This window comes from Cololabis saira, chromosome 15 (assembly GCF_033807715.1).
Source record: "Cololabis saira isolate AMF1-May2022 chromosome 15, fColSai1.1, whole genome shotgun sequence".
Classification (NCBI taxonomy): Eukaryota; Metazoa; Chordata; class Actinopteri; order Beloniformes; family Belonidae; genus Cololabis; species Cololabis saira.
Genome location: NC_084601.1, coordinates 27665900 through 27688764, shown reverse-complemented (window position 1 = coordinate 27688764; position 22865 = coordinate 27665900). Strand labels below are relative to the sequence as shown.

The 22865-nt window shown below is 41.4% G+C and overlaps 1 protein-coding gene across 6 annotated transcripts in view; it reads left to right on the top strand.

Annotated features, from left to right (window-relative positions):
• Positions 1-22865, top strand: part of LOC133460559 (receptor-type tyrosine-protein phosphatase U-like) — a 288319-nt gene that overhangs the window by 245335 nt on the left and 20119 nt on the right. For 4 of the 6 annotated variants that reach the window (XM_061741193.1, XM_061741192.1, XM_061741190.1 and 1 more), the window contains 6 exons: positions 1524-1560; positions 8077-8174; positions 10183-10299; positions 10462-10616; positions 16874-17009; positions 21768-21917. In XM_061741193.1, coding sequence (XP_061597177.1) covers positions 1524-1560; positions 8077-8174; positions 10183-10299; positions 10462-10616; positions 16874-17009; positions 21768-21917 — 693 coding nt within the window. The remainder of the gene's footprint in view (positions 1-1523; positions 1561-8076; positions 8175-10182; positions 10300-10461; positions 10617-16873; positions 17010-21767; positions 21918-22865) is intronic. The other 2 variants (XM_061741191.1, XM_061741189.1) reach the window with 1 other exon arrangement.

Below are 22865 nucleotides of genomic sequence, written 5' to 3'. Positions count from 1 at the left end.
ATGAACACGTGTAAATATGCGTGGTTGTAGCCAGAGGCTAATTTCCACCACTCGTCCCTGCAGCAAATGAATGCCAGACACAGAACTGGACACCAGCAGACATACGAGACATCAAGGCCATCCATGTCAACAAAACACAACATTAAAAAACACAACTGAGCTAGATAAAAAAACATTACAGCTGATTGCTGAGTGTCATACTTAGTCATACTTACTCTTACATAGTTGTATACTCCAAGGTTAGATTTTCCTTATCAGCCCGTTGTAGTTGGAGCGAGACAAATTTGTAAGAGGAAATTAAATGAACTTGTTTTCCCTTCTGTCTGATAAAGCCAAAAGGCTTTCCGTATCGTATACAGCTGTGCATGAGTTTTCTTCCTTTACAAGCCACTATGAATTTGCATCCCTTAATATTTTTCTGCTTGCATGCTATTGGAAAATATGGTTGCCAAGGTGACAGACAGGGAACCGGTTGGCCCAGAGAGACTCGGCAATGGAGGCTCATGGGAATCAGGGTTGTTGCAGTCTTTCACAGTGATGGACATTCATCTCAACTTCTTTTTCCAGCATGACAGTTATGGAATGTAATTTGTGTTGCTGCCTGGCTGAGTTGTGGATTTGTGTGTACCGCTGTGTGGGAGGGTTGGTCGGGGGTGGGTGTACAGTATTTGTACAAATGTCGATGAATGCAGCAGTTGAAATCATTTCACCCATGAGTGATGAGACGGAGCGCCAGGCGGGTCCCTGGGACCTACCGGGACTGGCTGCTTTGCATTCAGCACAAAGTCTCTGCCTGGTGGAGGGCTGGGACACCATTAATAGGCTTCCAGGCTGCGTTCGCTGTATCATAATTGTGTCAATGCCAAGCAGAGTAGAGAGGAGAAAGCCAGATCAGTCAGTGTCACTCAGGTAGAATTACTCCCAGAGCTGAAGATATTTCACTCGTCAATCTTCCCTTGATCAGTTGCGCTGTAAGCATGCAAAACTCTGAATGCAGGGCCTCTCTCTCTTCCTCACTCCCTCTCTGTCTCTGCATGCAATACCCGGACTCAGAGAAAGTAAACTTGAATTAAAGGCATTTATCTTTGCAATATAATTCAAGTTTTGTGTGCTAAAGTTAGTATCTCGACTCTAATCCAAAGTTTTTTTTGGGGGAACATAACAGGTTGTAATAGGATGTGATCTTAGTGGCTCACGCTGCTAGGCAAATACAATATTTATATTTCTAAAAGAAGGATATGCAGGTACCCTTTTGTGACAATTTAAGCAGTTCATCAGCAGCAGCATTAATTCATCCAGAATGGTCATTAGTCTCACACAGAACAGAAATGAAGTGCAGCGTTGACACGACATCCAGCTCTGAAGTGAAAAAGGGACGACTTGATGCCAATATTGTAGAAAATAAATAGATGAAAGGATGAAATGGCAGTCAGAGACGCTGGGTCTCATTTCATTCTGTGCTCAACTAATTAAGCTTCTCATATCTCATTTTCTTTGTTTTTTTTCTGCTTTTTGTCGCACAGGGTTACCAGCGATCAAACCACTTCATCGCCACTCAAGGTGAGTGTACAGTGTGATAGCCAGGAGTGTTTGTTTGTTTGTGACACTCTTTATAAAGAAGCCCAGATGAATAAATCAAAATAGCTTTCCTGAAACATTTGTGTGTGAACAATAGGGAGCCTTTGTTGCATCACACACATCTGGATTTCCAACAGAGTCACCTTCGCTCGACTGCTAGAAAAGCTCTTAAAATAATGGACTGTAACTGTCAGAGGCTGTAACAGCGCTGTGAAGTTGTGTCTCCTTGCCTGTCATCTGCATGTGTGGTACACGTCTCTCTTATGTTTGTTTGATACACTATATTCCCCAATGAGTACCCAAAGATCCCCTGTGGGCTCTGGTCATGTTTACTCAGTTAACATGGTGTTTTTTTCTTCCACTTGGCAATCAACGTGTGATTTTCCTCCCGTCGCTCACTTACGGTAAAGTCAGAAAATCCTGCTCTGTCACATTTTTCTTTTTATGCAAACAGGCATGTACAGGCATGTACATGTACATGCAGGTGTTCTTTCAAAGTTAGAGTAGATTTTTAATTCAAGTAAATAATTGCAAATTCAAAAAGATGGCTGGATGGATAGATGTTTGGATAGACAGATGGCTGGATGGACAGATTGCTGGATGGACAGATGGCTGGATGCAACAACAGTTAAACCTGAAAGTGTGGTATTTATGTCAAAAAGGGTCCAGCTTACCTTCATGCTTACCTTCACCAAAATATTCGACGGGATAATATCAAGATAGTTCTCCACTGACTGAAACTAAGTGATGCAGTACTAAATCAGCTGCAGAAAGGCTTCAGAAAAATAATTTTAGTTGTGTGGAATAGCCCAATCAGACCATACACTTTTACTCTACGACTATAAATGCTTCTTTTTTTTTTTTTTTTTGTCTGTATACATATTAATGCCAAGTTGGTAAAAACCTAAAGCATATATATGCATTTTAATATATAATCAATTTAATATATAACAAATATGATTTTATATATATATATATACATATATATATATATATATATATATATATATATATATATATATATATATATATATATATATATATATATATATATATATATATATATATATATAATTAATATAAACGTATGTAAGGGGGGGGTCTGGGATTTCGTGATGGGTGGCATCCGCTGCTAGTCTGAAATGAGAAAAACACAGGGAAACGCACAACGTTCATACAAGCCTTTGAAATCTGTAATAAAGAAAACAAACAAACAAACAAACGGGAACAGGCAGAGACACAAACAGCAACCATTTCAGGTCCCTGAAACTGAATCAAGCTAGGCTACTGCGATTATCTGTCCCCCAACTGCGGAGTGAGTATGTAGATGAGTGAGCAGGTGTGTATGTATGTGTAGCTGTGTGTGTGAGGTGAAAACAAGGCTTTACCTGAACTGTAACTATAGTGGAGGAGGGAGGGCACAACCCCGCCACCCAAGAGACCAGAAGCCGACAAGGAAGCACCCGAACCCAGGCCACCAGCCGCCCCACAGAGGACCAGAAGAGGGCAGGAGGAAATCCCCCGCCAGCAAGACCCGCCCCCTCCCAGCAGGCGACAGAGGGAAGCCCCAGGCGGAGCCCCCATGACCATGGGAGGAGGCAGCCAGGAAACCCCCGGTGATGGACCGGGACCCAGCCGGCCACCAACCACCCGGCATGGGCCAATCATGCGGCCAGGAGGTCCACACCCTCCAGGTCAACGACCCCCACCCGGCGAGAGGCCAGCCTACCCAAAGAGACGGGGCCACCTCGACCGTCGACGCAGGCAGGCGCACCCGCCCCGACGAAAGCGGGGTCCCCAGAACACGGGAACCCCCCAAAAAGGAGTCACCCGGATAGGCCCAGCAGCAAAGAGCCCCAAACCAAGGTTCAGACAATGGACACCCATTCATCCATCCATCCATCCATCCATCCATCCATCCATTTTCTGTACCCGTTTCCTACAAATGCTTCTGAAGCGGTTCTGTAAAGAGTAATGGTCAAACTTCTTCTTAATATTGTTCAGGTCTGATCCAGAGATACCCAACCCTTACTCTGAAAGAGCTTGTTTGAAATGATTACTTCTAGAGGAGGTTCAACTAGAAGGGTAGAGGGTGGGAGATGGAAAGAAAAAAAGTGCAAGTTGGGTCAGCCAACACGTTTACAATCTATTGTAAACGGTAGATTAGACATTATTTAGACTGTCTGCCCAGTAGAGATACGGTAACAGCAGTATTCTCCCTTTCTCAAGTCCACGGGCCTCTGTCACACTTGCTTTCCTTCCCTCTCATTCCCGTCTGGAGCTTTGACGTGTATTTATTTTTCTGTATTCCCTCTAATGATGCACTGCCTTCCAGTTAATTGTAGAGACGCCCTAGGACCAGTCTTGACCTGGATACTTCATAAGTATAAAGAAGTAGCAGGTAGTGACACTGAGGGAAATGAGCATAATCTGGGGTTCCAGATGGTTGAGGTGACTGAGCAGTCACCCAGTGTACGGAGGCTGCAGTCCTTGTGTCCCAGCCTGTGGCCCCCATCTGGGTGTCATCGCTCTCTGCCCCCACTTCCTGTCTCATTACTCTCAATAAAGGCCACTAGAGCAAGAAAACCTTACAAAAGTGACACCAGTCGTGCAAAGGATAGGGGCAAATATTGATCTTGGGAGGCTGTGATTTATTGGTCCCTCGAGTGGCTGCATGAATTTTTTTCCCCCGTTTTTGAAAATTGTATACACGGTTTTAATAATTCATGCATCAAGGTGGCTAAAATTAAGCAGTCTGCAGAGCTGGTTTTGTGGAGCGAGAGAATAAACATATTTTCTTCAGGGATACTTTGAAGATTACTTAAAAAAAGTCTTCATTAGGAAAAACTGTTTCTGGAAAATTGCTAAAGAACATTATTTTTGTGGCACTTTTCCTTTTTTATTTCCGGCTTGTATAGAATTGAACTTGTGCCCCTTTCCATTTACAAGATGCTGTTGGTTAATATTGTTCTTATGAGCTGAAGTGCTTCAGATTCATCTTACTTTAATTTCCACTCTCGTTATTAAGTGAAATGATTAGAAACATGCTGCCAGGCGTTCTTCATTGTCAACTTTTGAGAAAATGATGATGAGGTGTGAAGACCTCTATGTGTGGACCTTTGGGCCATTGGCTGTTCTGCAATATTCAGGTGTCCCCCCTGACATGCTTAAAGGGGGGCCACTGTCATGTCTGCCAAAAACCAAAAAGCATTTTCTTTACAAAACATTTAATACTGTCAAACATGGCAATGGGAAGGGTGATAATTGGGTTCTTTTGCAGCTGCAGGACCTGGGGCAGCATGCAGTCATTAGGTTGACCATCAACTCCTCTAAATACATGAGTATTCCTTTTAAATTTTAGCACTTCTGTAAGACAGCTTGAACTCGGTCAAAACTGGGTTGTGATAATAAGAAACGATTCAAGGGTTCGGAAAAATCTAGTCAAAGTCCAGACCTCAGTCCAACCGAAATGCTCTGGTGGGACTTTAAAAGAGCTGTGTATAATCCAATCAGCAAAACCTCAATGAACTTAAGCTTGTCAATTTTTTTCCTTTTGTTACTAAGATCCACTACAATCAGGTCATTTTAATTGTATTACACAAAAAACATGAAGATAAAAGACGGTGTGTAACTTTTGCACATGAATATATCAGTTATTCGTGGCTTCCTTGATAATGCACTGCCGAGTGTCAGCACACCCTGAACTGGCTGCATCACTGCACCGTAAGACACTCTGAGCATTACAACTCTGCCGGCGTGTGTGATGTGAACCCTGGAGGTTATCGGCCGAGCCAGCAGGTTCAGGTTGATTTGTTGCATCTTAGATGAGATTTACGGCAGCTGTGCGCCTGCAGCAAGCGGCAGGTGCCCTAGGGTGATGCTCTATTATGTCCAGAGATGAGTGACTGAGGGGGGTGGGGGGACTCCAAAAAGCCCGCTCAGAAGCAGCCGCCTGTTGTGCTATGCATACAGATTCACGCAGCTGCTGGGAAGATTCATCATCTCCTGACTCTGAGCCCCATCCCTCCGGCGATGCATTAATGTGCTTCTCCTGCTGTTGAAAAATTAACCACTCATATCAGTGATACTCACACAAACAGTCATGGTGGGGGCAAGGGGGGCTGTGAGTGACCCTGCAAAGGCAGGCAGAGCTGTCCACTCCTGAATGTTGTGCAGGGAAACATGCACGGGTCGTGCACTTTGCGTTGAATGCAGTCGATACCAGAATGATTCAGACTGTTGTGAAAGAAGAACGCTGCAGATGTCCTGTTCTTGGTATGCAAGTATGTAATTCTTCCTCTGCCTCAGATCCTCTTCACATGTTCGCCGTGGGGCATGTAGTTTTTCTTGATTGAATTGTGAAGGAATAAAGCTGTAAAAATCAGCAGTGCTGCACGTTTTGCTGTATTTGATTTTCTTTGGAGATAAAAAAAAAAAAGAAAACAATATGCATACTTTTTTAAAAAGAGTCTTTGAAATGTTTTAAATGATTTCTTCGTTTAACGTCTGTGCTTAATTCCATATCCTAAATCATGAGATCCCAGATTGTAGTTGTGTTCTGTGTTCTGACCTCTGTCTGAACTGGCTGAAACGGATCACACCAAGCAGGAACACAACCTGAAGTTCATCTTGAGTGCACTCAAGCCTGCTGGTGTGCAGGCGAATTATAAAGTGTTTCAGTGATGATTGGTCAGTCCTGTGAAAGGCAACATTCAGTGATGCCGGTAACGCGTTACCTAGTAACGTGTTACTCTAATCTGATCGCTTTTTTCTGTAACAAGTAATCTAACGCGTTACTATTTCCAAACCAGTAATCAGATTAAAGTTACTGTACTTATCCAAGTCACTGTGCGTTATTTTTTGTCATTAATAGTAAAAAATATATATGTGCTTTCTTCTTGCGTCTCTATCTCCGAACCGTAGTTGGAAGAGCTGGTGACTAGTTACGGGGTCCGGGGAAAGTGAAGGAAAAGGGACGAAGGAAAAATACTGTCCGTGCGACACCGCACATTTATTAAATCTTTGCAAAGAGCAAAAGAAAATACTTGAGGGCCGACAACTTAATACTAACGGTGGACACTGAAAGTAACTGAAAACTTGTAGCGGTCTTCCACACGCTCACACCGGCATCTGGTCTCTCTCTCATAACTCCGCTGCACCCACTGCGTCACACACACACAGACACAGACACAGACACAGCCACCGCCTTAAAGGGACAGGGCTGGCAGTAACAGAAGTCATAACTATGCGACAAGTCAGGTTGCGACAGCCAGGCGACACAAACAAAAATGCAGGAGGGGGAAGAGAGGTTCGCATTTTCGAGCTGGAAATACAGACACTATTTTGACTTTTTGTCAGCTAAAGATGGCAATATTAAAGTTCGCTGAACACTATGTGCTGGTGGCAGCAAAATTCTATCTAGTTACAAAAACATGACGTTTTATTATTTTAGTTATTTAAGTTTTATTATTTTATTTAGATATATGGTACATTGTTGTACCATGTAAAATGCACTTCTAATAAAGTGAGTGTTGGCAAAACCGGTTGTCATTTTTATGTTGAGGCGGCGGGGGTGTTGTCGGCAGCTCCTGAATGTTACTAATAAAGTAACTTGTAATCTAACTTAGTTACTTTTAAAATCAATTAATCTGTAAAGTAACTAAGTTACTTTTTAAAGGAGTAATCAGTGGCAACACTGGCAACATCACTCGATGTTGAGGAGATACCAGTGAAACAGAAAAAGCAGACAGAGGTGAATCTGCCCACCGCTCTTTCAAGGATCATCATTCACAAACGTGTGGATTCATTTTCAAAATTTCAAAAGAAACAAAACCAAAACACTGTCAGTGCATTGATGTTACTAAAACGTAGTACTCAGTGTGTGAACAACTGCACTTCAGAATTCCCCAAAATAAGTCAAGCTGGGATCAAGGTTTGCATGGATGTGATCTCTGACGTGTTTTTAATCACCGATGAGCTTTCCAGCACATGTAACACGTAGTAGATTTTATAAACATTTGTGGATGTTAATGTTCTAATTAAAAAATTTAAAACAACAGGGTTGAACCAAAAGGCTACTTTGTGCATTTGTCCGTAAAAAGAAGGGTTGTGTGTTAAATATCAATGCCACAGTGGATTGAAATAAATGGAAGTGTCATCTTTTGTTGGGTGTCGTGATTTGTGCCAGCCGCTGGTTCCAGGGAAAGGCAACTCTAGAGCTTGTTTGCACAACAGCTGAGGATTTGTGGGTGTATTGAAATTACATTCCTGTGTGGTATTAGGAGCGAGCGCGGGCAGTAGTTCATGAGTGACACATTGTTACTTCATTCCCTGGCAAGGATTACACAGCACCTCCACACTGATGGTTATTGCTGCTATTTTCTCTGACTTATGTCCTATCTTCCCATCCTCCATATCCTCTTCACTCTCTCCTCTTCAACTCCCTTGCCTTTTTTCCTCCCACTCCTCCACCTACACCTGTATTATGTACCTCCACAGGCCCCAAGCAGGAGATGATCTACGATTTCTGGCGCATGGTTTGGCAGGAGAACTGCTTCAGTATCGTCATGATCACGAAGCTGGTGGAGGTAGGCAGGGTAAGATTCCTTCCTTTTTGTTCTCTGACCTCTTCAGCCACCTGTGAAGATGGATGGAAGGAATGAAATTCTGGAACTTCCTCTAGCATCCACTGTAGTTTTGTTAGGGGTGGGGGGTCTGCTGCCGTCTGATCATGAGTGATCATCTTTTGCTTTGGTAGCGATGCTCCAAGGTCAGCGCTTTGATGCATATGAAAGCCAGTAATGGAATATTGTGTACTTGTATGGGAACTATTTCTCCTTCAGCTGCATCCACGAGGTTCACACTGAGCACAGCACCAAATGTTCTGTTTTTAAAGTGTGAGATGTGGCTGTGTAAATGTGTCAAGAAGAATTCCACACAAGTGAAATCGGATTTTTAAAATGCATTTTAAATTTTTTTAAAACAATGTACCTCCACATTATCACTTCAACTCCACATCAGAACAGATCTCTGTCAGGCACTTCCACATGTGCTCTGCCTGCTCATCTATTTCAAAAGGGTTAGATTATTGGTGTCGAGCAAAGAAAACGTCTAAGAAGCTGCTGAAATTACTAAAACAGGGTGAAAAACTGTCCAGCGAGTTTTTAGAAAGCTGGAAGGATAGTGGGGAACCATCACCTCCCAGGAAGAGATTTGTGAGAAATAGATCTCAAATGATCGGGATCACCGTATGGTAAAATCAAATCTAAAAAACAGTAGAACCTACTGCTCTGTTTAATACTAAAACAGAGTATTTCTAAATCGGTGCTGCTGTTACTGTAGCTCCAGAGTATCAATATAATAATAATATTCTCCTTTTTTCAACTTGGTTTTTAAAAAACATTTCTGGTCCAGCATATTCAAGAGAAAAGGTCAAGAAGAAAAGGAAGTTTACATATTTTAGCAGTTGATCGCCAAAAGAAATGAGAGATTATGATGGCGTAAATTGGACGAGCCAGTGCTGATGTGGAGACAGTGGGATGAGAGGTGCAGTGTCGGGGGAAGATCACCTCTGCAACCATGATGTTTAACTGCTGCCTTGACTTTCTATCCGTGCTGTCACCTGTCTTACCTGCGAACGATAAATGTGCCATCATCACGTTAGCCGTTGCCAGGTTACAGGCGCATCACACCTGTGCATCCATTGTGATCTCTGGAGACTTCTATCAGGCTGCTCTCAATTATCGCCTTCCCATTTTGTCACCTTTTTTATTTTAATTTCAAAATAGTTTAACACTGCAACAATCTAATTTATCCTTTTGGTGTGTACTGTATATAATCTGAAGTTTGTGTAAATGTTTAGTTAGTTAGTTGTTTATGTGTAGTTTAGCCATCTGAATTTATCTCAAGTGTTGTTTCACTATCTTTTAACACTTGTGTAAATAAATTCTGATTTAGTTGAATGAGAGAAGTTGTTCGTGTTTATTTTATACCTGTTGTATGGTCTCAAAGGTCTGTGCTCTGACTCATTCCATCCATTATTCTGTAATCCCCCCCTCTCCCTGGCAACAGGCTGGCACATAGGGAATAAAAGTTACCTTGAGACAGATTTTGCTGTTCATTTATTATTTTCGTGATAAGTCAGGTGGTGCCCCGTTTTGAATGATTAATTTTGATAATTCATTTTGATAAGTAATCTTGTTTATTAATTATTAATAATTATCAAAAGACAATTATTAATAACTCTTTAATAACTGAACCAGCACCCCTTTGTGGCACAACAGTGGTGACCCCAGGTTTAAACGTAATAAAGGTTTAATGTTGTAAAATAACACCGCTCTACTGTGGACGAAGCCTAACTTTGGATTTGCCTTAACTGCTGGCTTGTTTTAAAAATGATGATTCAATCAGTACATTAAAACTGCAGAAATGTTTGACCTTTTAAAACCTAAAGGGGACTGGATATGTTTCCTTTAAGTCACAAACAAGAGGTAGAAATGTTGGTTTTTAAACACCTAATGCCCAGTGTTTTGAAGGATTTCAGAATAGAGCCATAAATCAGCCCTAAACATATGGAAAACCTGTGGAACTTTTTTGTTTCTGCAGATGAAGTGCTGTAAGTATTGGCCTGATGACACTGAGCTCTATGGTGACATTAAGATAACTCTGCTGAAGACAGAAACTCTGGCAGAATACACAGTGAGGACCTTCGCCATGGAGAGGGTGAGTCATGCTCTTATTATTTTGAAAATAAGCATAGCCTCTGTCCCCAGCTCTCACTCAGTTTCAGGATTATTTATTTAGTTTCTATTTCTGATCGCCTGTAAAGACTTCTGGACTCACAACAATGACATTGCATTAAATCTGCCTGAATTTGTCTTCTAGAGAGGTTACCCTGCTAAACATGAGGTCTGCCAGTTCCACTTCACCTCCTGGCCTGAGCATGGCGTGCCGTACCACGCCACCGGTCTGCTGGCTTTCCTGCGCCGGGTCAAGGCCTCCACACCCCCAGATGCTGGACCGGTGGTGGTGCACTGCAGGTAACCCCTCATCAGTTTAATTAACACTTTAAAATACCCAATTTTACCTTTTACAGCTTTTGGTTCAGTTCATGTCCAAACCCTAAATGAGAAATTAACAAAGCTGAGCTAATAATAATAATAAGGACACAGACTGCTACAGTAAACCCTTCAGACCATTATGTGAGATCCTTCAGACCGCTACAGACGAACCTTCAGACTGCTACACTGGAACCTTCAGACCGCTACAGGAGATCCTTTAGAATCTGAATCAGAATCAGAAAAAGGTTTATTGCCAAGTACGTTACTTGTAATTCCTGTCGAACCTAGATTATGTCTGTTACATATATACCCTGAAGACTTTGGTGCAAATGCAAAGAAAAGAAAGCTCATAGATTTTTGTTTATTACAAGTAAAAAGGGTAATAGCCTTGAAGTGGAAGGATGTTCACAGTCCTAATTCCACCCAGTGGTTAAAAGAGATGTCTTCACACCTAGTAAAAATTAACATACATTCTAAGAGGTAAAGTTGGAGAATTTAATGACATGTGGTCACCCTTTTTACATTTTATGGACAATCTGCCCAATGATTCTCATGGACAAAGATTAGATGACGATTAATTATTATTTTATTTTATTTTATTTTATTTTTTTATCTTATTCTTTACTTTTGATTATTATTACTAGTTATTTTATGTATTCACATATTTTCTGTTGAGTACTTTTGCTGAGGACCCTGGGGGGGAGGTTGGGGAGGGGTGGGTGTTTTTGAGCTTATGTATGTTTTGTATGTTTGTTATAAGAGTGAAAATCAATAAACAGAATTTGGCGTAGTTAGTGCAACAGATTTTTCTAAATACATGGTAAATTATATATATGTACATGGTAAAGTTATTCAGTGAGTTGAATGAGAGAGCGGTCCAACAATGTGCAGGTGATCACAGTGAAAGTTTCCAAAGTGCGAGCTGAGCGTTAATGTAACGCATAGAGTGCAAATGAGTGTCATGACAGAGGTAGGCTGTGGGGGAGAGGTAGAGTATCAGGGTGGGTTCCGGGCCTGGTTAATAAGGCTAGTGGCAGATGGGGAAAAAAACTGTTTTTGTGGCATGAGGTTTTGGTCCTGGTGGACCGCAGCCTCCTGCCAGAGGGGAGGGTCTCAAAGAGGTTGTGACTGGGGTGGGAGGGGTCGGACAGAATCTTTCCTGCACGCTTCAGACTCCTGGAGTCATACAGGAGTAACGGCAGATTGCAGCCGATCACTTTCTCAGCAGACCGGATGACACGGTGCAGCCTTCCCTTGTCCTTGGCCGTATAGCAGTGCACCAGATGATGATGGAGGAGGTGATGATCGACTCAATGAAAGCTGTGTAGAAGTGCACCATCATTGTCTTTGGCAGGTTCAATTTCTTCAGCTTCACGTGCTGCTTCCTGTCAGACAGGATGGTGATCCACCTGCAGGTGGAGTCTGGCACACTTAGCTGGGAGAGCTTGTCCTGGAGCGTGATGTTGTTGAAGGCAGAGCTGAAATCCACAGACAGGATTCTGGCGTAGGTTCCTGTGGAGTCCAGGTGCTGGAGAATGAAGTGAAGGGCCAGGTTAACTACATCATGTAAAAGCTCTGTAGGCAAACTGCAGAGGGTCCAGGAGGGGGATGGTGATGTCCTTCAGGTGTGAGAGCACAAGGCGCTCAAATGACTTCATAAGCACAGAAGTCAGGGCGATGGGTCTGAAGTCATTAAGTCCTGTGGTCCTTGGATTCTTGGGAACAGGGATCATGGTGGGAACAGGGATCATGGTGGAGGTCTTGAAGCAGGCAGGAACATGGTATGTCTCCAGTGAGGTGTTGAAAATGTCTGTGAACACTGGAAACACCTGATCCGCGTAGTGCGCATTTTTCAGTCGTCACTGAGGCGGGCGGGGGGTGATGAGCTGGAGCTGGGAGGTGGTGTGGTGGATGGACTGTCCCTCTTTCATAGTGGCTTTAGAACCCATGAACACATTCAGGTTGTTGGCTAGGTGTTGGTCGTTGATGGAGTGCAGGGCTTTAGGCTTGTTGTTGGTGATCTGCCTGAGCCCCTTCCAGACAAACGCAGAGTCGTTGACTGAGAACTGGTATTGGAGCTTCTCAGAGTACAGTCGTTTAGCCTCCTTCACTGCCATGCTAAACGTGTACATCGCCTGTCTGTATCTGTCTTTGTCCCCACTCCTGAAGGGCTCTTCCTTATTCAACCTTAACCTTCTGTTGGCTGTGAACCAGGGTTTGTCGTTATTGTAACTCACCCTGGTGCATGATGGTACACAGCAGTCATCACAGAAGCTGATGTACGACATCACAGCCTCTGTGTACTCATCCAGACTGTTGGTAGCAGCCCTGAACACATCCCAGTCAGTAGAGCCCAAACACGCCTGGAGATCCTCCACAACCTCACTGTTCCACTTCCTTGACGTCCTCACTACAGGTTTACAGAGCTTGAGTTTCTGCCTGTATGTAGGAATCAGGTGGACCATGACGTGGTCGGAGTGGCCCAGTGCAGCGCAGGGGGGGGGCGTGATAAGCATCCTTAACAGGGGTGTAAGCACTCTGTTAAGCACAAAACCGCAGATGTTTTCCCCCAACAGCAGTTGTAATTCCTCAAATTTGTTGGGCAGTGAACGCACGTTGGACAGAAATATTCCTGGTAGCGGCGGGCGTTGTCCGCGCTGGTGGAGTCGCACGAGTGCACCAGCTCGTTTCCCTCTACTCCCGCATTTCACAACGTGGGCAAAGGTGAGAGCACCTTTGACCAGAGTGTCCAAAATTTCCAGTGTAGGAAGCAGAAATGTTGGGAATAAATCCTCTGGTGTAGTAGTCCTGATGTTGATGAACCCCCTCTCTGGTGAAAGAGCTCCAGTTATCATTGCAAAAAACAGCGTTAGAGCAAAAAACAAAACCAAAACAATGTGCACCAACACACTGTCCACTGTGCCATCTTAGTATCAAAGGCCCCTACCGAAGATCAAAAAGTTCTGGCACAAAAATTATGATTTACAAATATATCTAAGACCGGTCTAGTTCTGACTTGATGTTTGATAGACTGATAATTCAGTTGCTCACATTATGGTTAAAGGATTAATGAAGACCATTAAAATTGCCATCTTTTTCCTTTTCCATATTGTAAAATTTTTTTTTTGATTTGATGTCACAGAATCAATGGTAATAATTCTGAACAACTCATGGAGTCATTATATAAAGGCCCATTTACATAAAGAGTGTATTGTATTTCCATGTGAATTATTGGGTGATATTGTAATGTTGATGCTTCATTAAGTCTGTGAAAGAGAGTGTGACAGAACAATCCTGCACTCATACCACTCTGTAGTACGAGATAGTCCTGTTTCCTGCTTCTTTTGCCTGTGTCATTACAGCTGACAGTAAAATGCAGTCTAATGATCCTTAAAGGGGACCTATTATGTCATCTAATAACTATTTTAAACAGGCCTTGAATGTCTTAAAAACAAGCTTTTGATTTTTTTTGCTAAATAAATTAGAAATTCAGCCTCTGAGCCATGTCTTCAGCATCCCGTTCTCTAACCTCATTATCTATCCAGGATTCTGAGTGGGCAGGAAGGCTATGATGATGAGGCATTGTGCTGATTTATTTATTTATTTATTTATTTATTTGCACAGTGATAACACAATAATTTTTTTTTTTATCATACAAGGACAAATAATTTGTGCAGGAGAGGAAAAGAAGCCCGAAGGGCTTATAAAAAATCCTCCCCTCAATACAAAATCACCAAAACAAATCAGTCAATAGCAAAAATAGGCTGCCTGAATGACGCGTAGCAGGGGAGGGCACAAAGCATCGCTTGTGTTGGTTTTTACAACCAACAACAGAGCAATTCGCATGTCCAGCTCGAACAGACGCCATCACGATACACCGCTACGAAAAAATGGCGGAAGCTCCGGCTGGTGGAGTTGTTGTTCTTGTTCCTGCCAGAGTTAGAATCGATAATCCAATTTAAACATTGATCAAATCCATTGATTAAATTAAAAAGAGGATCTGCCAGAATTTTCTTCAGGTAAATGAAGACAAAACAGAAATAACAGTGAAGCTAATAACCAAGAGACGAGACAAAAAATCTGGGAGTGGTTCTGGATTCAGACCTGAATTTTAACGGCCACATTAACACAGTAGTGAAGTCTGCCTATTATTGCCTAAAGAGCATATCAAAAAAGGGCTAATGTCCCAGCAGGATTTAGAAAAATGTGTTCAGCTTTTATCTTCCGTAGACTGGACTACTGTAACGCTGTTTTCACAGGTCTCCCAGAATAATCCGTCAAACAGCTACAGTTAGTTCAGAGTGCTGCTGCAGTCCTCACTACCCCTGCGTTCACACTGAAAGCGTCACGGGCGTCATAGGCAGCCGGCTGCCATTCATTTTCTATGAAAACGCGGGTCGAGAGGCAGCGGGAGCAGCCGGAGCATACGCGTCAATTTGAAGTTGAAAAATCTGAACATTATGCAAATGAGCAGCGGCGACGCCAAGGCAGCGTCCAATCACAGACCGGGATTCCCGAAGCGAGAACCCTCAATGCAGCTGCGTTGGTGTGACGTGGAACATAATCAGCTTCAGGCTGATTTATGGTTCACCAGGAGCATCGCTGGCGGTTGATGTTGATCCGCGGACCAAACTTGTTAAGGAGCATCAATCTCACTCTTATCTACGCAGAAATAATGCTAAAATATAAAGAAGGTGTCCCAAAGTGTGATCTATGGTGAAATAGGAAACTGAAGATGTGCACGCTAGGCTATAGACACTGTTCCCTCCAGTTCTTCAGCGCAGCTTGAAAGCCCCGCCCACTGCAGGCATCGACAGTACATGCTGCTTTCAGTGTGAATGCACCAAGCAGCGAGATGCTGGCGTCAGGAGATTTTGGACGCTTTCAGTGTGAACGCAGGGTAAGACCAAGAGATTGGTGCTGAAACTCTCAGTTGCTTTAAGTCAAAGTTGAAAACCTTTTTATTTTATTTATTTTATTTTATTTTATATTTTTTACCACTGTATTTCAGTAATCCAGGATAATTTCCATACAACCTTTACTTCCTGCATGTCATTCGTTTTATCGGCGTGACTATTTGCACCAGGGTACAAATAGCAAGCCCCCACCAGCTGAGCTGTTCACACAAATGATGATGATTGTTGTTACTGTTTTATTTTGTTTTACTCCTTAAGTTGATGTATGAGATAATTATTTTTGTCTCATTTTATTTATTTATTACTATTATTGGGTAGTATTTTTTTCTGGTTGTTTCTGTTTTTTGTTGTTTTGTAATTTTACTTAATTGTTATCATTGTTTTAATTATTGCTGCAATGGTTGCAGTCATCATTAGTGTAAGTTTTTCCTTATCATTATAATTTGTATTTTAGTTGAACTTTTTCATTACCGGTACTCAATGTGAACTTACGGGTGGACCCCAGGAAGATTAGTAGCTGCTGTGCAGCTGCTAATGGGGATCCAATCAAATAAACAAAATAAACACCCTGTTGACATATGAAAACAAATGTGTTGCCCATGCGCATGTGCACCGACATGTCTGCAACAGATGGCGCTTTGAACAATATTTGCTCTTATGTCATTGTAAAATATTTTGACGAGATTAAATGAATAATTAAATAATAATTAAATGTTTTTTTTATGTAAAGCTCTATGAATTGCTTTGTACATGGAATATGTTGTACAAATAAACTTACAACAAATTTACTACTCAAGGTCAAACAGTGTAAAACATAAACTACACAGTAAAAGACAGCTAAAGCCAGCAGCTACGTCTTCAAGCCTGAGGCCTTACTGAGCAACTTGACTGTTAAAGTCAGTGAGAGCACGATTAGACGACTGAATTGGTTGCAAGGAGAAACACTCTTCTGTCCAAAAAGATCATGGAAAAAGAAAGGAACTAAAAAGAACAGGGAAGTAGAACTAGGGTTCTCAAAACTGCAGCTGAAAAACATTGTGCTACCAAGGTGGAGTTGTTTGGCCATAAGGTCCAACACAATGAGCTGATGATTTCACTTTGTACTCCAGCTACAGGATGTGAGGGTTTACCCGTGTTTTTTTCAAGCTCATTAGAATTGAGATATGAAACATGAGCATGATAGCCGCCAGAAGCTATTTCCATCACTGTATTTTCAGAACAAATTGCTTTAATATATTTTGACATCTGGCAACATTTCCAGATCATTTCTAAATGTTCAATACCTTAAATTAAACTCCTTTCTTCTGTCCTCTGTTGCAGTATTGGAGCAGGCAGGACTGGCTGCTACATCGTGCTGGACGTCATGCTAGATATGGCCGAGTGTGAAGGAGTGGTGGACATCTACAACTGCGTTAAGACCCTCTGCTCCCGTCGTATCAACATGATCCAGACTGAAGTGAGTGGGAGGGCAGGAATGTGGACAGAGGTCATGCTGACAGGTTTCATCAGCAGATTATGAGGCATCTAGGGCGGACATTTCAACATGAATTTTCTGAAGACTTAAAATAGCTTTGAAAACAGCATATGCACAATTCGTTTATACAAAGTAGTTCTGTAAATGTATGGAGGGTTTTTTGTACCAAAATTAAATAAATAAATACATCATTAATTAATTAAAAATTAATTAAAATTAATTAAATTAAAATTAAATGTGTCATTAATTAATTAAATGCTGAGATAATAAATATATATTTTTACTTAAAATGAATTGTATTTTAATTAATTAATGACATATTTCATTCTAATTTTAATTAATCAATGACACATTTAATTAATTAATGATATATTTCATTCCCATTTTAATTAATTAATTATGTATCTAATTATGTATCTATTATGACCTCTTATCAGAGTTTGAGATCAGTTACATGCTTTCTTCAGAATACCAAAACGATAGACTACAAAACATACTGTACAGTTCTGAATCCCAGTTTTGGCAGTTGGCAATTTTAGTTTAGTTTAGAGGAGGGAGCCAGCCCCCAAAAAACAGAAAGAGTTGTATTATTTTCCAGTTTTGAGCTGGAGTGGGAAAATATGAGTCTAATAGACATCAGGAAGATCCCAAAAGGATAAAGACCAGGCGTGACACAAATCCAGCAAAGGTCTGAACAACTGTCCTGTTAACATTGTTGAGTAAAGACTACTAACACTGTGTTAACAGTAGTTTTAGAATTGTCTGTTGCCTACCCTCATTTACGGTCATGAGCTGTGGTTGGTGACTGACAGAAGAGATCATGAATGCACGCGACGGAAATTAGTTTAGTTCATACAGTGCCCACAGTCTCCCTTAGAGACAGGGTGAGAAGTTCAGTCATCCGGGAGGAGTTCAGAATAAAGTCACTGCTCCTTTGCAACCAGAGGAGCCAGATGAGGTGGCTCAGGCATCTCAAATCAAATCAAATCAAACTTTATTTGTAAAGCACCTTTCATACAAAAAATGTAACACAAAGTGCTTTTCATAAAACATAAACATAAAAATCAAACTTTATTTGTAAAGCACCTTTCATACAAAAAATGTAACACAAAGTGCTTTTCATAAAACATAAACATAAAAATCAAACTTTATTTGTAAAGCACCTTTCATACAAAAAATGTAACACAAAGTGCTTTTCATAAAACATAAACATAAAATGTATTAATGCATTTTATGTCTCTTTTTAAAGCCTCTTTTTAAAAACATCAACAGTCTCTGCGGCCCTGAGGTTCTCCGGGAGGCTGTTCCACAATAGGGGACCATAAAAACTGAATGCCGCCTCCCCGTGTGTCCTGGTTCTAACTTTTGGTATGGTTAAAAGGCCAGCACCGGAGGACCTCAGGGTCCGTGAGGGTCGATAGGGTAAAAGTAGTGCAGACAAATCCATTAAGACACTTAAAAACTAGTAAAATAATCTTAAAATCAACCCTGAAGCGCACGGGGAGCCAACGCAGCGATTTTAAAACAGGTGTAATGTGCTCCCGCCCTCTGGTCCTCGTCAGCACGCATGCGGCTGAGTTCTGTAGTAATTGTAGATTGTACATGTTCTTTTTGGGTGAGGATATCTCCTGGACGTCTCCCTGGTGAGGTTTAATGGGCATGTCCCACTTGGAGGAAACCCCGGGGAAGACCCAGGACATGCTGGAGGGTTATTCTCTCAGCTTGCCTGGGAACGCCTTGGGATTCGCCAAGATGAGCTGGAAAAAGTGCCCTTGAGAGGGAAGTCTGGGCTATCCTGCTTATACTACTGTCCCCACGACCAGACTTCAGATACAAGGAGGAAGATTGAAAGATGGATTGATGAGCCATTGCCTATGAGAGTATAAAACAACTACAGGTGGCCATTGATGAACCATGTACTGTACCTGATTGACTCATAACTGAAGACCCTCCCCATGTATGTATTTAAAGCGTACCTTTCCATGTGCTTATTAGCATTTCTTTCTCCAGCTTCTCTCAATGCATCTTCCCATCAGGCTAAAAACCTCCACAACCTCAACAGTAAAGTTATTTTTGATTTGTAATTTGTGTAGAAATTGCCAAATGTAGATGTAAGTCATTAAAACAGTTCTTTTGATTCAATCCTTTATTGGTAAATGTTATAATAATAATAAGATAATTCTTGCACTTATATAGCGCCTTTCAAGGAACCCAAGGTCGCTTTACAGGGAGAACACCGGAGAAAGAACAAACAGTTGCTTGTTAGAAGCAAAAGACATTTGTCAGTTTCGTCTGGATATAAATCACATAACAGGAAAATATCTGTCGCCACAGAGACAACTGATAACAAAAGGGAACAGAATAAGCTGCTTGTTGAAACAAGTACTTTATCAATCACACACATGATAGAAGCTGAATGAATTTAAACATGATCAAGATGGTTTAACTGACTTTGAACATGGCATGGTTGTTGATGCCAAATATTTTGCTGAGTATTTCAGGAACTGCACATCTAAGGGGATTTTCACACACACCACCTCTAAGGTTTCAAGGAATCGTCCAAAAAATGTGAAAATATCCAGTGAGCAGCAGTTCTACGGGGGAAATGACTTGATCCCAGAGATTGGGGAAGAAATGGGCAAAACAAAACCACACCGGAGGCTGTTCTTGTAAACTGAGAAAAGGAAAGGGGTTCAAATTTGAATCAGTTTACCAAAATTGGATAACAGGAGATTGAAGAGATGTTCCTTGGTCTGGTGACTGTTGATTTCTGCTGCAACGTTCAGAGGGTACAGTCAACATCTGGTTTGACCAGCATGACACAAGGTAACGACGGTTCAGGCTGGTGTTACGGTCTGGGGAGGATTTTTTTTTTTAACAGACTTAAAGGAGCTGTATGTAAGAGCAATAATAAAACGAATCATAAAATGACCCCGATATGTCAACAGACATTTAAAAATCATGTTCATTTCAAATACTTATGTCACTGACAACAGCACTCAAGCCAGGATATTCCAGTTTAAAAAGAGGAGTTGCAGCCCTCAACTGATGTTTATGTTGTCATTTTTTGTTTTGGCCTGAAGCTCCACCCTCCACCTAGCTCCCAATCACCAAGTCAGTATTGTTTCTGAAGCTCCACCCTCCACCTATCTCCCAATCACCAAGTCAGTATTGTTTCTGAAGCTCCACCCTCCACCTATCTCCCAATCACCAAGTCAGTATTGTTTCTGAAGCTCCACCCTCCACCTATCTCCCAATCACCAAGTCAGTATTGTTTCTGAAGCTCCACCCTCCACCTATCTCCCAATCACCAAGTCAGTATTGTTTCTGAAGCTCCACCCTCCACCTATCTCCCAATCACCAAGTCAGTATTGTTTCGGCATCCGGGTTGCCAGCTCGGCTCTAATTATCGCAGCCATGGCAGCCTACGTTCCTGCTGCATTCTGCAGCCTACCTGGCAACCTCTGGTCGGGGGGAGGAGGGGGAGGGTACACGCCGCTCAACAATATTTTGAAAGTGACTGCAGTACCAGTTTTGGCCATTTCTTACAGATGGCTCCTTTAAGTAATCTTCGTGTGAACTCAGAATCACTAGAGCACCACAGTATTGATACTAAACACATTTTATCAGTTCTGGCTATACTACACACATCTTTTAATGGCTGCTTCAGCAGGATATTTCTACATGGCACAAAGCTCAAATCATCTCAAACTAGTTTCTTCAGCAAGACAATGTAAAAATGTGTGACTTGTGGTCACTGTGGACCAGATATAAATCCCAGAAATAACTTTGGGGATACGGTTGAATGGAAATTTGGCCTCATGGCATTATCACGACTTCTAACAAATGTTTCCATCGTCTTGTTGAATCTGTGCTCAAGAGGCAACTCCTCCACTGTAGTGGCTAATGCATCTTGGTCAGAGTTGCCCTGGTTCCTGTTTTGACCCTTGATATGCTTTTAAACTTAAGAGCTCTTTAGGCCAAGGGAATCTAACCTGGTACTGTGTAACTGCATTGTCATAACTGTCCACTCCTGTTTACCGTTTTCTGCCCTTGTAGATTGTTTTTCTTTTGGTTCAATTATATCCCATAAGACTGAACTACCAAAATCTTTTCACTAAAGATACATCTAAACAATTTCCAAATTTCACATTCTTGTTTTAATTGTGTTAACAGACAGATCCTTGCTGTTCAAATTAAATATTGCTCATTAAGAACCAACAGCCTTTAAATGAATAATGCACAGACAGAGAGAAATGAATTACTAGAAAAAATAAAGCAATTAAAAGTTGGAAAGAAAGTTTGCTTCTAAACAGATGTGAACTATGGTTTTTAAATACAAAAACAATACTATTTATCATCCTTTTAGTTCCCTGTTTTCACCCAACAACTTCAGGTGCTGAATAGATGTTTTGCAATTACAGTATTCATTAAAAATGATAAATAAGTTGGAAGATGGACAGTTTTCTCATTAATTGCCCAGCTCATGATGTAATTTAAATGTGCTGTGTGAAGATGTGTGTAGCTCCTCTGATAAGTGTTTTCTGCAGTTTTTCTCAGTTTTGTTGACAATATTCTGCTTGAAAACAATGCATAAGAGTGGACACAGCAATAAAAAGAAGGCAGCAGCAGCATTGTTTCTCACAAAACGGGCAATTAATAGTTAGGATGTTCATACGTGCAGGGAGGTTTTTGTCCACCTCCGAAAGTGTCTGAATGCTTCCGCTGTCTGCTTTTCAGGAGCAGTATGTGTTCATCCATGATGCCATCCTGGAAGCCTGTCTGTGTGGAGAAACAGCCATCTCTGTTACAGAGTTTGCCCTCACTTATAAGGAAATACTAAAAGTCGACTCTCAAAGCAACACTTCACAGCTCAGAGAGGAATTTCAGGTAACACGTGTTCCTTTTTTATATTATATATATATTTCCATAGTTCCTGGTAATGTCAACAAGCCGGTTCCAGCTGAGATTCATGTTTAGCATTTGATACTTTTTATTGGGCGTTCATAACATTGAATGACATCTAGATCAAGATGTCACCAGTTTTTCTAGGACTAGATCCTAAAGTGTGTCATAAACATACATTTCAACTCAATAGATTATCATCTCAAATCTCTTTAAATGTTGTTTATAGAGGTGTGTAGAGGGGTGGTATGGTGTATATCTCTACAAAGGCATCACCCCCTGCTGTCACTCACATTCAAGCACCAGTGCCACAATTTAGACTTTTGTATAAAATCCAATGACTCTTACAGTCATTTGGAAAGATAGCTTCCCCTCTTTTATTCCTCTTTTTATGGGTGTAACATTGTAAAAACCACCCTTTCACAGTTAGGGCTGAGAAGTTCTTATTCAGAACCAGTTCCCAGTGTTTCAATTCCTTGGAATTGTTTGCAAATTTTGCAAACAATTCCCAGACAATAGTAAACATGGCGCCCAAGTGATGCAAACGCTCGAAAGTCTGGTTACATTTCAGTAAAAATTATGACAATAGGGCAACCTGTAATACTTGCCAAGTGAATATTTCGTCGCTCCGGACTAAGATCAGTAATTCTCAACACAGCAGCAGCAACGTTAGCATGTCCTTGGCTAATAATACTTCAGGTGACTAATTAACTAAGGAACACTGCCTATCATACTAGTGCCATTTGTCTAATTGGTGTCCTTTTTTTCCAAATGAGAATTGATAAAGAACTGAATCGTTAAGCAGAATCGAAAATGGAATTGGAATCGTAAATGGAATTGGAATCGTAAATATCTTATCAATTCCCATCCCGATTCTTAGTGGGTCTTAGTAATTGAATGAGTCAATTTCGATGAGCATTGCTTGTGTCTGTC